The sequence below is a fragment of the Triplophysa rosa genome, linkage group LG3 (genome assembly GCF_024868665.1).
Source record: "Triplophysa rosa linkage group LG3, Trosa_1v2, whole genome shotgun sequence".
Classification (NCBI taxonomy): domain Eukaryota; kingdom Metazoa; phylum Chordata; class Actinopteri; order Cypriniformes; family Nemacheilidae; genus Triplophysa; species Triplophysa rosa.
In genome coordinates, this window is record NC_079892.1 from 10,726,534 (window position 1) to 10,743,115 (window position 16,582).

Consider the following 16,582-nt stretch of genomic DNA (forward strand, 5'->3'; position numbering starts at 1 on the left):
TTATTTAAAAAATTAAAGGGACAGTTCACCCAAAAATTCTGTCATCATTTACTCACCTTCAAGTTGTTCCAAATCTGTATAAGTTTCTTTGTTCCGATGAACACAGAGAAAGATATTTGGAAGAATGCTTGTAACAGATATTGGCCACCATTGACTACCATAGTAGGAAATATTGCTTTATAAATTTCTATGTTCTGTTGAACACAAAAGAAGACATTTTGAAGAATGTTGGAGAGCAAACAGTTCTGGGGCACTTTTGACTAACATTGTCATTTTTCATACTTTGGTAGTCAAAAGGGTCCAAGAACCGTTTGGTTACAAGCATTCGTCCAAATATCATTCTCTCAGTGTTGATCAGAACAAAGAACATTTTTTCACACACAGAATTTTTGGCCGAACTGTCCCTTTAAGAAATTGTGAATTTAATTGTAGTGGATTGCTCCCCTCATGAAACAAAGTCGGCAACCATTGGTTAAAACCTAAAGACTTACTTCACACATACAAAAATGCAAATTATTTCATTATATATATTCACCTTCACATCATTCATCCAAATCTTTAAAACGTTCTTTTCTAAAACACAATGAAGGAGATGCAGGACACATTTTTGCAAGTTTTGATGCTGTTTTTCCTCTACACAATAAAAGTAAATAGCAGTGGGACAGATTTTATGTGTTCTTGTTTGCGTGTTGTACATAAGAAAATGGTTTAGATCAACATAGGGGTAAATACAAATGACAGAATGTCTGGACATCCCAAAGGAATTGTTCGCCCCAAAAAGGAAATTGTTCTGGTCTTGAAAACATTGAAAAAAGGATAAAGGGTTACAAAGACAACCACTTATTTTCTTTGGACTAACATGCGCTGATAAATTGGCCATAATAAGACCAGAAACTATTACAGAAAATGTGAAGTTTGATTTTAAGTTGGATATGAGTGTAACTAGATTCCCTTAACACAGCTTTGATTGAACCATCTGATGTAACACAAACGTTTTCAGAAGTGAAGGTTGTCTTGCCTGCCAAGAAGGTGAGCTGAAACTGGCACATGGGACTCATGCCAAACTGTCCAAGGCGCCAGGGCTCATATGTAGCGTGTGGATGGGTGTGTCTGTGCATGGCATGGGTAACCAGAAGAAGTGCCTGTCTACAATTCTGCACAGAAACCCACTCGTTCTCTGTTTTCCTCTGTTCCGTGGGCTTCTTTTCTCAATTCCTCTCATTCATACCCTTTCTTTCTTTCTCTCTCACCATCTTGAGTGTCTGCATCACACACACATACGCACGCACGCACACACACTACTGGAGCTAAATCAAAAATCTATGCTCTCAATGGTCAGTCAATATCTCATTAAGCAGTCACTGTGCCCAAGCTGGCAGGTAATGCATTTCACTCTGACACACACTAGTAGACGCCCTGACAGTCTCTATCTCCCACACACATGCGTGTGCGCACATGCCACACACTCTAATAACCAGTGGAAATGGCACACGGTTTCTTTCACAAGTTGTTGTGGTGAAATATGGTCACTGAGCTACCAAGGAGAAATGATGAGTGATCACATCTATGCGTGTGTGTGTGTGTGTGTGTGTGTGTGCGTGCGTGTAGATTTATCAATCCAATGCCCTCTTTCACATACCCGAATTGATCCCTCAAGCTTGATCCAGTTCTGTCTTTTGGCAGGACTAGACTGGATTTAACTGCCCAGCAGTCAGACACGACATTCATCTATCAATCGTTGGGATACGAACGCTTGGCCAACGTGTTGCAAACATGCAGATGCTAACATGACTTTTACCATTACTTTGACAAAAACAAACCTCAGTTATTAAGGGATTCTGTTGAGCTTAAACTGCTTGTGCCAACGTGTTAAAAATGTCAACATTTTAACCTCCACAAACTTTTTTTTGAACAAAAGAGGATATTTTGAAGAATGCGCAGCGTCGGTACACATTCACTTCTACTGTATGGATACAAAACCAATGCAAGTCAATGGTTACTGCCGTGGTTCGGTTACCAACCTTCTTCAAAATATCGTCTTTTATGTTCTGCAGAAGAAAGAAAGTCGTACAGGTTTGAAATGACAACAGGGTGAGTAAATATTGACAGAATTTTCAATTTTCATTTTTGGTTGAACTATCACTTTAAAGAAAAAACTAGCATGATTTTGACTATATGCAAGCCTATAAAAACAGCAATAGTCCAAAATAGTCCACTTAACACATCTCACGGCACGCCAATAATCTCACTCTTTATTTGTATAACCCTCGCTGGTGGGCTATATCTTTACTTCACCTTAATCTGATTTCGCTTGCCCTCTTTCTGTCCTTTGTGGCTAACTGGATTACAGGCAATCTTGTTAACCTCCGCTGCATTAAAGAGGCGCGCGGAGAATCACGCTAGTCGAGTGTACTCTCCTAGCCTACTGACTACAGAGCAAACCACTAACGTTCACTTCAGCATGCAAATGTTATTTGCCTTGACTTTGTTTGTAACGTCTCCACACGTCCTTTTTTATTCCGGCCCGCTCACAACGTGCCACTTTGATCACGCACAATAAAATACAGCGGAAAAGCTTTTCTCTCGCACTTTCCATCTTATTAAAGGTTCAATTACCACACAGATGAAAAACAGTCTTTGGCACATCAAACAACTTTCTTTAATTATGTAATTAATATTGGGAGTTTTCCTCGTAATTGTGTGGAGCAGGCGAGCTCATTTGCATAGGGTAATGAGAGGGATGTTTCCATTACAGGTAATTAGGTAGTTGAGAGGCGACGTCGTGGCTAGGAGGCTGGAAAAGAGGAAGAGGGAGGGATGAAGAGCGAGAAGAGAAAAAACGAGAGAGACTCGCCCCTGAATGAGGCGGCATCAGCATCTGTAGTGACGTGCCTGTCAAATGACTAGCAAAGCAGATGTTTAGTAATAACGTGATGGCGATGAAATGTTTTACACGGAAATCCGTTACGCAATTATTTCAATACGTTTCAAGATAATGCTGAACTGATATTATTCAAAAACCACTAATATGTGATTAAGTTTATTACAGCAATGTAAAAAAACTACAGTTGATAAGATTTCGATTTCTTAAATTGAATACAATTTTAGTTTAGCATGCGAGGCAACTTTTTCATTTTTGTGTGTGTAGTAAAACAGGCTAAATTGCAATAGACATGATCAGCATACGTTTTCGATATATGAAAAAACGGCCTTGATAAACTTGCTTATTTGTAAACACAACGTTTATTCCCGATTTAAAACGATTCAAAAGCAAAATCGCATAAAAATGTAAGGTGTTCTTAGTATGATAATTATATTCCGTATGAATAATTGCTAAATATTGTGACTTTGGAAATGGCAAACACTAACACTCTAAAACAATGTCTCGAGAAGGAGCAGGAAAGGGTTAATGCTGTGGATTTATTTATTTTTCGTTTCATTCTTAACGCCATTCCAGCATCTAAGGCTATATTGTTAATGCTGTGGATGCGTTGTGGAAAGGTTCTGAGATTGTTTTAGTCTCCTAAAGTTCTATTTTCAGTCTATCAGCCTATCCAGATCAACCCACACATGGGACCCCGGGTCAGAGGCTCATACACCTGCTCCTGCTTCAACACACACACTCACACGCACGCACACACACACACACACACACGATCATACCCATGACAGCAGAGCTTAAAAAAAAACATGCACGCAACAAACGGCTGCACGCAAGCACTGAAACCCACACATGCTTTTCTAGATGAGATGTACACGCTCACATTCAGCTTGCCGGTGAACAAGCGAACCAAAGACCTTAACTAAAGATCTGAAAAACTGCTCATCATTATGTTGTTGTTCCACGTGCGCTGACTGCATCCCTTGTAACTCCTCGCAAAATGAATTTGGAAGATTAGCATAAATATTTTATTACGCAAAAAGCACATCAATCGAACTCATCTTTATGCAACATAAAAACACGCATGAATACATAACACGTGCGCGTGCGTGTTTATCTGTGCTTTAGCATATAGATAACAGAGATATGAAGAAGTTCAGCGGTTCGGTAATGAAATAACAGCGAGTGCGGTGGAGGTGAGCTGCTGAAATGCTTTCAGAGGGAGATGCACACAGAGTGTCACGGTGAAAAGTGGTGTTACCAACATCCACTGCTTTTTCCACTCTCAACACCTCTCGCCTAATGCAGAATGACAGCTGTGTGTGAGTGTGCGTGCGTGTGTGTGTGTTTGTGTGGCGGTACAGTGAATGTACATATGGAGTGTTAATGGATTTGGGCGCGTGCATGTGTATGTGTGTGCACGTTCAGGTGTGAATGTATTTCTCGGGCTACGTATGTGTCAGAGTAATCGAAAGTACGTCATGAGACTTCAGTTCAATCAAATTACATACGTACTAAACGTGTTTGTTTCAGGTTGTGTAAAAACGATGCATGAAGCATTCAAATGTACAATGAGAGAGTTATCCAGCCCGGGGTCGGTTGACGTGTGTGTGCGCGCGCGTGGGGTATGGCAGGGGGTTGGGACGGCCGAGCGGGATTACGGAGACAGGATCAACACAAGTAGTGTTGCGGTGCGAACCTTGTTCTCATGACTGTTCGCGGCACAAAAAAATAGGTCAGTGGAGCATGACACGCACGCCGACGTCAACCTAAATGACAGCCAACGTGTCCTGCGTCCTGACTATGTATCTCTTGACAACACACACATCTCAGACTTTAGGCAAGACCATTAACAGTAACCAATGGAACTTTACCAAATATCACAAAATAAAAACATACAGTAACTTTGCCTATTAGACAGTTTTCTGTACTATTAAAACAAATTTAGCCAAGGGATAAATTTGTAAATTTTCTCTCAAGAATGCAAAACCAGCATTAAAATCATCAGCTTAAAAGCCCCTTTTTATTATTCAACAGCTCTCGAACCTTTCTTTCTCCTCATGCACAACTTTGTTTTCTATAGCAAAGGAATGCAGAATAGAAAATATGTGACCATAGAGACAACGCCGGAACTTAATTCCCTCGCAATAAACACATACCCACATACACAAACTCCCTCTCTCTCTTTCTCTTCAAACAAGCCATTCAAAGAGAGTTGGCAGACTATTCCTAAAGCCCCTTGCAGCTCTCAAATAAAAGAAGTTTAAAAACAAACACCGGCATGCTTTTCGTCTCTTACCTTTCATAGCTGAAATCACAAAATACATCATTAAGCTCGGCGGTCCATAGGCGAGCGATATCGCGAGTGCTAGCTCGAGCCCTCCACTGCTGTTTCAGCAGCAGCTGGCCAGCATAGCTCTGCCGCTCAGCTGCGCTTGCATGACCACACCAGAATCCATGTGACTCTGACATCAGCGCTCCCTCACCCTCCGGCCCCGCCTGCTGGCTTGTAATTGGCAGAGGAGGCGGCCAATGAGAAGGGAGAGGGAGGAGGAGGGGGCTGCTGGGATTGTTGCGGGGGGGGGTTATCGGGCTGGCTGTCACTGTCTTTTGTGCTTTATCGCAAACAAGATGAAGTCAAAACAGTGGCAAATAAATGTTTTGGTTCGACTCGCAGTCAGGGTGGTTGAGCAACTGCAGGAATGTGTAGGGAGATACATAAGAATGACGTAAAGGGAAAAACAAATATGAAGGGTATTATTGTCTTATATGATGTGAAATAGTTTAAAAATGTATATAGCGTGTAATGCGTGTAAATAGGTTTGTATTTACAGTGAAGCTCAAATCGGTGAAAAATGCTATAAAATTAACAAAATTATATTGTTGTTAACTTTTTTTGTATAAATAGAGTAGGCCTATCATATGTGTGTGTGTGTGTGTGTGTTCATGTTTGTATATCCCGGTGGGGACCTAAACCTGAATACACACCAACACATGGGGACTCGTGTCACCGTGGGGACCAAAATTGAGGTCCCCAGGGGCAAAAAAGCTAATAAATTGTACAGAACAATATTTTTTACAAATCTAAAAATGCAAAAAGTGTTCTATGATCTTTAGGTTTAGGGATAGGGTTAGGGGATAGAATATACAGTTTGTACAGTATAAAAACATTACGACTATGGACTGTCCTCACGGGGATAGTCAACCAAAGCCTGTGTGTGTGTGTGTGTGTGTGTGTGTGTGTGTTACTAATGTTTATCGACATATTGCTTAACTATTTATATATATACAGTATATATATATATATATATATGTAATATTAGGGGAAAACCCAAAAATGTAAGAATCAACATAAACAGCCAGCACTGATCTTCAAAAATTCCAGAAACAAGTTTCTCTCGATTTCTATGATAGTTACAGTCTTGAAGGGCAACTGTAGACAATCTAGAAAGGACAGAAGTCATCAAAAATAATGTTTTTCTTTTGTGTTGGCGCTATGGCTGCAGTCTCTCTTCCTGCATGCTAATATTAGACAGGCAGATGCAGCTCCGAACTCCAGATGTTTGAGAGAGAGAGAGATCCCCTGACCTCCCTTCAGGAGGCTGGTATCATCCTTTCTGCTCTCACCGCTCACTGTCCTGCCTGCTGAGAGCGGAGCTCACACTAGATGCTCCTGGCAGCTGAGCTCCAGAAGATATCAGGAGTGAGGAGAAGATAGAGAGAGAGAGAGAGAGAGAGAGAGAGAGAGAGAGAGAGAGAGAGTGGGTCTCATACTGATCTCTCTACCACACAATGACGGTCTGATGAGTTCCACTATCTCGCCATACTATTCATTTTCTCTCTCCACCCAAAACAACCCGTCCAACCCACCCCCCTCTCTCTCTCTCTCTCCCTCTCAAATAATCTGCTCAGGCCTCACACCAGCTGGCTGCTCGTGATTCTGGTCTTAGAGAAAGCTGGCTTCGGCCAAAAGCCCAGCCCCATTTTGAGTCCCACAAATAAGCCTTCTCGTCTGCGCTCAGGACTGATGTGAATCTGAGATAGCAGTATTTCAACCCTCTAACAAAAGCATTTTTATTGAGGCAAAACCTGTATATGACTCTATCATCCGTGGAACACAAAAGAAGATATTTTGAGAAATGTCTCAGTGGTTTTGTGTTTTTACAATGGAAGTCAATGGGTGCCAATGTTGTTTGATTACGAACGTTCTTCAAAATATATTACTTTGTGTTTTGCTGAAGAAAGAAAGTCATACAGGTTTGGAATGACACGAGGGTGTGTAAACAATGACAGAATTCAGTCATCATTTACTCACCTTCGAGTTGTTCCAAATGTGTATCATTTCTTTGTTCTGATGAACACAGAGAAAGAGAATGCTTATAAACAAACAGATCTCAACCCCCATTGACTCCCATAGTAGGAAAAAAACAATGGTAGTCAAAAGTGCCCCAGAACTGTTTGCTGTCCTACATTCTTCAAAATATCTTCTTTTGTGTTCAGCAGAACAAAGAAATGTATAAACATTTGGAACAACTCGAAGGTGAGTGAATGATGACAGAATTTTCATTTTTGGGCGAAGTATCACTTTAAGGCAGCACCACAATACTGTATCATCAGATCGGGGCAAAGTTTGTCACACTCCATATGAATATTATCATAACAGCGACCTTCAGCCTTTTGCTAATATGACATAGCATAATAAAGCTGAAATGACATTTTGTATTTTTACACAAACTACATTTAATTGTAAACAGAAGTGTACATACTGTACATCTGTGCAACACGCCTTTTTCTCAGATCACAGTTTACCTGCATCTCTGCGGTTGCTATGCTAATTTAACACTAAATGAGCAGGAATAACTGCGTCGTGAATCCCCCGAATAAAAATATGCAAATACATGCTCCGCACCTGATGCCATAAATCTCCAAAATTACCGTCTGATCACGACCTCTTGCGTGATCCATTAGAGGCAGCGAAAATAAATTAACTCATGTTATGTCAACACTAATCCGTCAACAGTCTACGCTTAATAGGCAAAATATAATTTCCCCACCGTGATTATCAAATGAGCCGTATCATAGCTGAAAATTAGTGACGTAGAGTTGCATTAGCGCTCGTGGAGGTAGTTTAGCGTGTGTCGTGCTGTGGCGTTAGCATCACTAGCAGTGGCCTGTTTTGCTCCTATTAAGCTGTTGTGCTTTGACTGCACGGCGTTTGCGTCCGACTGCAGCTTGTGGTAAGGTTAAACTGTCTCACTCTGCAGTGACTCTTGTGGTCGGTAGGTAAGCAACGGTACTTGTGGTTAAGACGAGAGCTTGCAGACTGTTGAGAAAAAGGTTTCAGAAAACAGCACGATGATGTCGCCTCAGGGCAGCGCAGTACAGGCGCACGTGTTCGTGAGGCGGAGGAAATAATATGTGCACACTCACGTGCAAAACTAGCACATTTTGGTCGTATTAAAAACGTGTAGCTCTCAGTATGCTAACCCCAGTATAAATGAATTATCAGTAACAGTGAAGAAAGATCTGTGGCCAGAGTTACAGATAAATATGAACAAGGACGTACTGCGTGTGCATGTACTGCATGTGACTGTTGTTTACACCGTGAGTGAATGCGAAGACATGTTTATTTGCAGAAAATTGAGACGGGACAAACTGGTCAAGACAACCAAAAAGTACTACAGCTAAAGTCAGCTAAATCATACTGTTTCAGAGCATGTCAAATCTTATTCGGTAATTTCCTAGTACATTCCCAAACCGCCACTGGAGACGTCGACATCTCCGAGGTGTTAAAAATCAAACTGTGAAGAACGGCAACAATCAGCGGAGGAATTAAGTGGTGTTAATGACAACAGCTGCCACCAGACAGACCTCGTCCTTTCCGCTCTGTCCCTGAAATGTGGTTCCCTTCCTTCAAACCTGGCTTTCCTGACCTCGATCGCATGTGGAGTTCGACCCCAGTCTCAGAAGACACTGGCTATTTAAAGCTTTGTTTAATTCACATGATTTCGGCAACACGAGTGCGACATGTTCCTGGATCGATATGCTTTGTTGATCCTGAAACAAATCATTCATATCAACCAATCACATTCTGCAAAGGTACTAAGGTGCCAATATTTGCCCACCTTGGATGTATCCCTACAGATGCCCAGCGAGAACCGAAATTGAGCTCTGTCAACTCTGTTTCACCGTCTCTCCAAAGAAACGGCCGCCCAAGTCAAGTGTCTAGCTCTCCACCTCCTGATTAACTCAAGCAAATGTATTTATTGTAAACAACCCCTGTGGGATGGAATTCAATTGAGAGGGGATGCAGAGCATCCACCGGTGCCCCCGAGGAGCCAGGCTAAGGGCCGCAGACGATAATGGGCTCATTAGCAGTCTGTCAGTAGCGTCCCACGCACGGGCACGGAGAACAGCAGCTGATCCTCTATGCACTTTAGCTCCTGTCGCTCCTCAGTGGAGCTGTGGTCTTTAAAGAGATGTTTGCTTCTTATGCGTTCATGAATGGAAAATTAATCTTAAATTACTTTGTTAATGTCAGCAGTCGCACACTGATGGTACGTTTTAGGGGTGTCACAATTTACTAGTGTTTACAATAGCTGTGATATTAAAGGAGTAGTTCACCTTCAAAATGAAAATTCTGTCATCATTTACACGCCCTTTTGTCATTTTCAAACCTGCAGAACACAAAAGAAGATCTTTTGAAAAATGTTGGTAACAGAACTGCACTGGCCCCGGTTCACTTCTATTGTTACCAATGCAAGTGAATGGGGGGCTGTTAACAACATTCTTCAAAACATCTTTTGTGTTCTGCGGAAGAAAGAAAGTCATACAGGTTTGAAATGACAAGAGGGTGAGTAAATGATGACAGAATTTTCATCTTGAAGGTGAACTACTCCTTTAAGAACCATGATTATGGTACCATGTTGATTCTACACATTTTACAGAACTCGCTATGACCTTCTAAAGCCTGAAATAGAAAAGACAAAAGAAGATAAAAGGAGAAAGAGAAAAAGACGAGTCATACAGATGCCACATACTGGACATGACGTATTCCAGAGCGTACAGGAAGGAACTGAAGTGACTCCATCCACAGAATGATCCTCAGAGTCTGAGTCTTCTGATTTATCTGGATTGAGTTTCTGTTACAGGCCACCCTGACTGGAGAAACAGTTGATGCATCACAGAAGTGGCACTTTTCTCACAGTGGTGTCGACAGCGGCAAGCGCTTTCTGCCAACGTCGAGCCATTACTGAATTAACAAGTCCCCCTAAATACACACCGAAAACCTCAATATGGATCAGTTTAATATATACTCCAAAAAGCGCGGGGGCACAATTTCAAACCGTTAGCGCACGAACCCGTATAAAACAATCATAAACCAATTTAGAACCATTCCAGGCAATTTCCTGTGGCTTCCATCTGCGAAGAGGACTTCAATAAATCACGTCGACAACAAGGGGAATATCTATTTCCAGGATAAATAGACAAGACTATTGGGCTTCTTTTCTTTGAAAGAAAGGAAGACGTTACAAAGGGAGTTCAAATAAGAGAAACCGTAGAAGGTACAGAGACGGTAAAATTAGCATGCCGTTTTCTTTTTAGCAGCATTTTCAACAATCTTTTTTAGCATTGATTGATAATGCAGCGATGTAGGTTGGGTGGTTGGGGATATTTGAGCGAGGTTTTGCCGAACTGAGACTTGGTTAAGAAACTAACAAGGCTTTTATAAAGGGAAGATTCTGATATCAAATCATCATTAAAAATCATTGAATCAAGCATGGACGCCTTCAAGTTCTGGTAAACAACGTCGTTCAATGGTTACGATCTTATCAAATAAAGGTTTTTCACGATGCCATTTAAGAACCTTTGGCTTTATTGTTCCACTTTGAAGAACCTTTTGTCGTGCCTTTATTCTCATTTTGAGAGGGTCTGGCTGGTTGACGTAGCGTAGGAACATCACACAGTATGCGAATCTCACGAGAGTCTTCGCAGAATGAAGGTTCTAGACAGAATTAATCCTCTTGTCAAGGTCCAGACAAAAACTGCTCCCACTTGCATCAAACCAAATCCAAAAATGGGCCACTTTCTTGGTTTGACACGGCACATAATGACACTATGCTCCGTAGAATGACTCAGCCTCAGTTTAGGAAGCAATTATCGGAAAATGGGCTAATGTGATTGGTTTCATTTTCATTTTTGATATCACATTTGGGAGGTTTAAAATAAAATGTCCAAAAACTCAATTTTGGCGATTGTGGGGCGAGGGATGGGTGCGAATTCACCGAGAATGAATTGTGCTCTTGTTGAAACTATTTGGTGCCCCATATGATTTCTGACTAAGACACATTTGTTTTCTCCAGTCATTTGCAAAATCATGAAAACGTGATTGTGCTGTGAGCAAAGATTAATAATCAACAAAATAAAAGGAGCCAAGTCACCAGACGAAACGTCTAGAGCAAATACAAACAGGCTTGCCAAGAACAAAGCACGGAGACCAGAGACACAGCGCTCTGTCTGACGTATTACTCAAACAAATCTCCAATCCTTCTCTACACGGCGAGCGTGTTTACTTCAAATTAAATTTGAACCCTTCCAGGTATTAATAATATGGAGACATTTGGCAGTAAACAATTTGATAAGCATTAAACTCCCCTTGTGCTCGGTCTAATTGAAAACATCAGATGGCCCCAAGCGGCTGTTTGCTCGCTGTTGCCGTCGATGTCGTCGCTGCTCGGTTAGTTTTAATAGAGCAGAGATGTCAAACCAATTTCTTTGTCTTTGGGCATTTTCTCGTGTCGGCAATGTGGCGGAAAGAGACAAACAAATAAATGCGTTTATAAGATTAATTGGAGAGAGGCAAGACTCTTAGTCAAGGTGAGCTGTGACTCGCTAATAGCAAGGACAAAAATAATGCTCAGAGGACCAGGGAAAATAATACTCTGAAAATGAAAGTAAGCGCCTCAGGTGTGAGATGCTGTTTGAGATTATATCAACCGATAGATTTAACCAACTGCAGGATTTGGGCTTCACTACAGTAAATGTGAGTTTAAAGGAATAGTTCAGCTAAAAATGAAAATTCTGTCATCATTTACTCAACCTCATTGCATTAAAAACACTTTTTTCTTTAGTGGAACACAGTAGGCGTTTTTAAAGCTATTTCTTCGATACGGTTGACATGAATGGTGACCATATAGTCATTTTTAATGAATTTTGCCTCATAAAAGTTGAATTTCGAAGATTTGGACAATACAAAGGCATGATTTTTATACTGAACTTAGGGCCGTAACGGTACATAGAATTCACGGTTCGGTGTTTACCTCATTATTTAGTCAGTTTCAGTAAAGTAAGGGGGAAGAAATGCAAAACATAAAATTGCTTGTCTTTTATTATTAACGTTTGTGAAAATCAACAGATTACATTTTTAAACACAATTTTAAAAAAGATTCCTGCCTGGTTTAAAAAAAGAATAAAATAAAATAGAATAGAATAAAATAATTCTCAAATAAATTAAACAAAATATAAAATGTAGTAAAAATATAATAAAATTGATAAGATAGGGATACAACAGTTACTATACAACAGTAATATTTATTTGCCCACATGAAAAAAATATGCTATAGCTTTTACTCATAAACTATGGTAAAAGTACTACAGTATTTTTTAACTTGTATGGGAAAATACATAAAAATAGGTCCCCTTATAATGCTTATATATATATATATACAGTATATATATATATATATATATATATATATACTGCTACATTTTCCTTTATGTCTTTGGTTTTTTTCAACAGTGTACTACAGTTTTATTTATTTTTTAATAAAAAACTGTTAACTACTTTTAAACATTGCATTCGGAAACATGTGCACTAAGCCGGACGTCCTGTGCCGACACGGTTCGGTACGAATACGTACCATTAGACCCCTAACTTCACTGTATATCTGTATATGTTTAGTGTTCTTTTTGTTTGTATTTTTTTAAGTTTGAATAAAAATATGGTTATGGAAATAAGTAAAGGTTGAGTAAACAATGACAGAATTTTCATGTTTGCCTGATCTAGTCCCTTCAGGAGAAAAGCAATTTAATGAAAAATGAAGTTAATTTGTCTCAGAACTCAAAAAATCTAGAGAATCTATACATAAGCTCTCAAAAAGTGAGTTGGGGAAAAGTCACAGAAGCCTAGCAGAAGAAGGAAAGGGAACCATGCAGAGGACATAGCACCATGTACCGAGGTTTGAACAGAGGCCAGGCAGAGATGCTCAGCATTCTAATTTTCTTTTTCTTCCTCCCCGTGAAGCCACATAAAACTCCCTCTCTCTGAAAAACAGTAAGAGGGGGTGCCTGGCTGTGGAACCTCACCAGTCTCTCAACAGGAAGTAGGGCAGGTGATTTCGGGTGTAATAATTACAGTCATAACTAGGCATGAGGGATAGGTAATGGGCCTTCTTATCCTTCATGCCGAGCATCTGTGGCCGAGGTGACTGTCGCATGTAAAGAGCATGATTATGTGTTTTCTTCGTGCGGCGCTGTGACTACTGTACGAAGTGCAGCGGCTGCTGAAAAGGGCAGCGGGGGAGCGTGGCCTTTGAGGGGGGAACTTAACGAATGAACTTCATTATTGAGGAGCATACCAGAGAGACCCCCTGGTGCGTGTGATATATTACCCCGTGACAAGGAAACACGCAACGCCTTCCCTCCAACATGCAAACATCGGCGCATACACATTCTCAATGCCAAACGGCTTTATCAACTTTAAAAAGGGAGGGGTGAATGAAAAAATACTGAAGATGGTGGACGAAACAAAGAGTTTAGAGAGGAAAATAGAATGCGTGTATATAATGAACATACAGGGAAAACAACAACCAAAGAAAAATTTATGAAATAAATGGTTAGCAAACAAAGTTTACTTAAAAAAAGAGGAAATGAAAAAAAAGGAAAAAGTAATGCAAAACGAAATGGACAAACCTAACAAATTAAAAAACTTAATTTGCACGATTGTTGCTTCCTGTGGAAATAAAAAGTTATTTAGATGAATGTGTCATTCTAGCTCTAAGACCAAAACATCTTTCAACCACAACTGACATGCAATGACTTGCACTTGATGACGTACTTCCTTGAAGCCACAGGTATGTCATTCTACCGAAGTAGACTGCCGCAACCCTTCACTTCTCTAAGCACTAATGTCATTTGTTAGGATTTGCATTGTGTTTGCAAGACTGTAACTTCCCCCAACGAAAACATCATTCAAGCAACCGTAGCATTGGGAGAGGTTTTCTTCAAGATTGAGAGAGTTCTTGAGGCTACGATGCTCCTTGATTTGGCCCTTTCATTAAGCCTAAAACAACAGACTTTTCTTTCCTGCTTTCTTTCCATTTTTAAGCTGCTGGTCAGAGGGTTCTCGGCTTTTCTCTTTTACTGTTGACTTATGAGGATGCCAGGGGTGTTTGGGAGCTATTTATCACGGGCTTGGCCCGTCCTGTACCCTCACACATTAGTAATGTTCTCCACCGAGGAGTAGGCCTGTCACAGCTCTCTTCCCCGGAACCTTTGAACAAGGTAGGTCGTGACGAGGCCGCGCTCATGCCCCACTTTTAGTCTTTCACGGCACCTTTAAGTTTGGCCAGTCCCGCTGCGGACAGAGCAGGCCGAAGAGCATTGTGGGTACGAAAGGAAATGCCTGAACAAAATCACAATGCCGATTAATGTTCGAACAAGTCTGTTTTAAATTGAACAAAAATTAAATCCAAAGCAACCTAAAAGACATTTGGCATTGACCTTGGCATTGTTAGCAGCACATTGCTTTACCAGCTGAGTATCAAATCAAAATCAAGGATTTTGAAAAAATCTGCAAACTCAGTCACCATATTTTAAACAACATAAGAAGGAAACACAAGAAGAAAAAAAGTCTTATAATCAGCAAACAATGCGCCAAACTGCTCCTGGAATTAAAAACTCATCCCCCAACCTTAAGACCCCTTCTTATGTCGCTTCCTATTTTCAGACTTAAGTCATTTTATTTTCGGTATTGACGACAAATGTTGGAACCAAAACAAGGGATTAAAGGATAAAGTTGCTGTGTGTCGACTTTAATTCAGTAATCCAGTACATTATTGGGTAAATGTACATTTGTCTCAAGTCTACAGCTCCTTGAGGAGAATAATCTCCATTACGCAACACAAAATGAGAACCAGTCGAATGGAATTTCTTTAATCTGTGAGGCAGTGAAGTAACATACTACTGTATATTTTACCCAAAAATGAAAATTCGCCCCTATGATGTTCCAACCCTGTATCACTTCCTTCCTTTTATAAAGCACAAAAGAAGTACTGATGTCATTATTAGTTACGTTTATGAGTGTTGTCGTTACAGATTTCGATTCATTTGTACTTTTTCTATTCATTGAAACACACAAAAGAGAGTTCCTAATGACTATTTTTAAATAATTGCAACAATTATTGCCATACATATCAAAGAAAAACCACACTTGAGTTTAAGTTCCTACACTTTTCCAGCATTGGTCCACAGTGCGTACTGCAAGGTGCAACCGTTCTGAATTATGCAAGCAGAAATTAGAAAGGCGAGTGCATTAATGACCGTGTGGTGAAAAATGAAGTTGATCTTTGGAGCGAGTCCACCACATCATTAAGGAGTCTGCCACTTAATCAGAACAGATACAAAGCCGGCAAGGCGCTAAGTGTGCAGGTGGAGTCGCGCTGACAAGCCCTGATACATTAAACCACATCGTGTGATAGAGAGAGGCTGGTGCAGCTAGAGGAGGAAGAAAGGACGGAAATGAGAGATTAGAAAAGGAACAAGCACCTTTTCACTTTTTTGTCTTTGTTTTTTCACTGTATTCTAGTGATTGTAATAAAATCTCAACCCTTTATTGATGTGAAGAGAGCTATGACGTACAGGCATTGAAATCTATATTCCTCGCTGGGAAAGGTGCACTGAAACTAGTTTGTTCAAGCTGCTTATCATGTAAAGTGCCTCATCTATACATTTATACAAGTGATGCTTTAAAAAGTAGTTGCACTACCTGTGCATCAATGTCAAAAACTATTTAATAAGATATATATCCTCAAATATAGCCATCGTTTTGTGAATGCTGTAATAAGAGCAATACGATATAATGAATTTCACGCTCAATGTAAATGTTAGGTATGGCCCTCATGACGGTGAAACAACAGCATTCTTTTAAATCAAATAAAACTTCTCATCATTCTCGTGTCGTTTCAAATCTAAAACTTTATTTCTTCTGTGGAACACAAAAGGAGAGTGTTAGTTCACTATGTTATTGATCATATGGATAAAAAAGGAAGAATATGAAAATGGTTATGAAAATTGTTCGACAGAAGCGATAACGTCATATGGGTTTAAAGTAGGGCTGTCAACGTTAACGCGTTAACGCATGCGATTAATTTTTTCAAATTAACGCGTGAGAAAATATTTATCGCAATTAACGCAGGATCCGTTTGTTTTGACATCCTTTGTCTAGCGTTACATTATGTAATCACGCTCTTATTCGTGTACAGGCTTTTAAACCACTTAAGCGCGATTTTAAACGGTTGCTTTGAGGCGTTCAATGAAGATAGACAGCTTCTAAACTGTGGGACGCGGCAAAACGCAACGCGAGGTCCAGTCTGGTGTGTACAGTAACGGCTGCGTCGGTGAATCTCTGTCAGACAGCGCATC

At 40.3% G+C, this 16,582-nt stretch overlaps 1 protein-coding gene across 2 annotated transcripts in view; it reads right to left on the reverse strand.

Annotated features, from left to right (window-relative positions):
• Positions 1-16,582, reverse strand: part of roraa (RAR-related orphan receptor A, paralog a) — a 277,550-nt gene that overhangs the window by 55,100 nt on the left and 205,868 nt on the right. Inside the window, exon 1 of one of the 2 annotated variants that reach the window (XM_057329379.1) lies at positions 5,181-5,323. The exons of the other annotated variant lie outside the window; for it this stretch is intronic. Within the exon in view, the coding sequence (XP_057185362.1) occupies positions 5,181-5,211 (31 nt within the window). The 5' untranslated portion in view covers positions 5,212-5,323. Of the gene's footprint in view, positions 1-5,180; positions 5,324-16,582 lie in introns of those variants that run through there. 2 annotated transcript variants of the gene reach the window in all.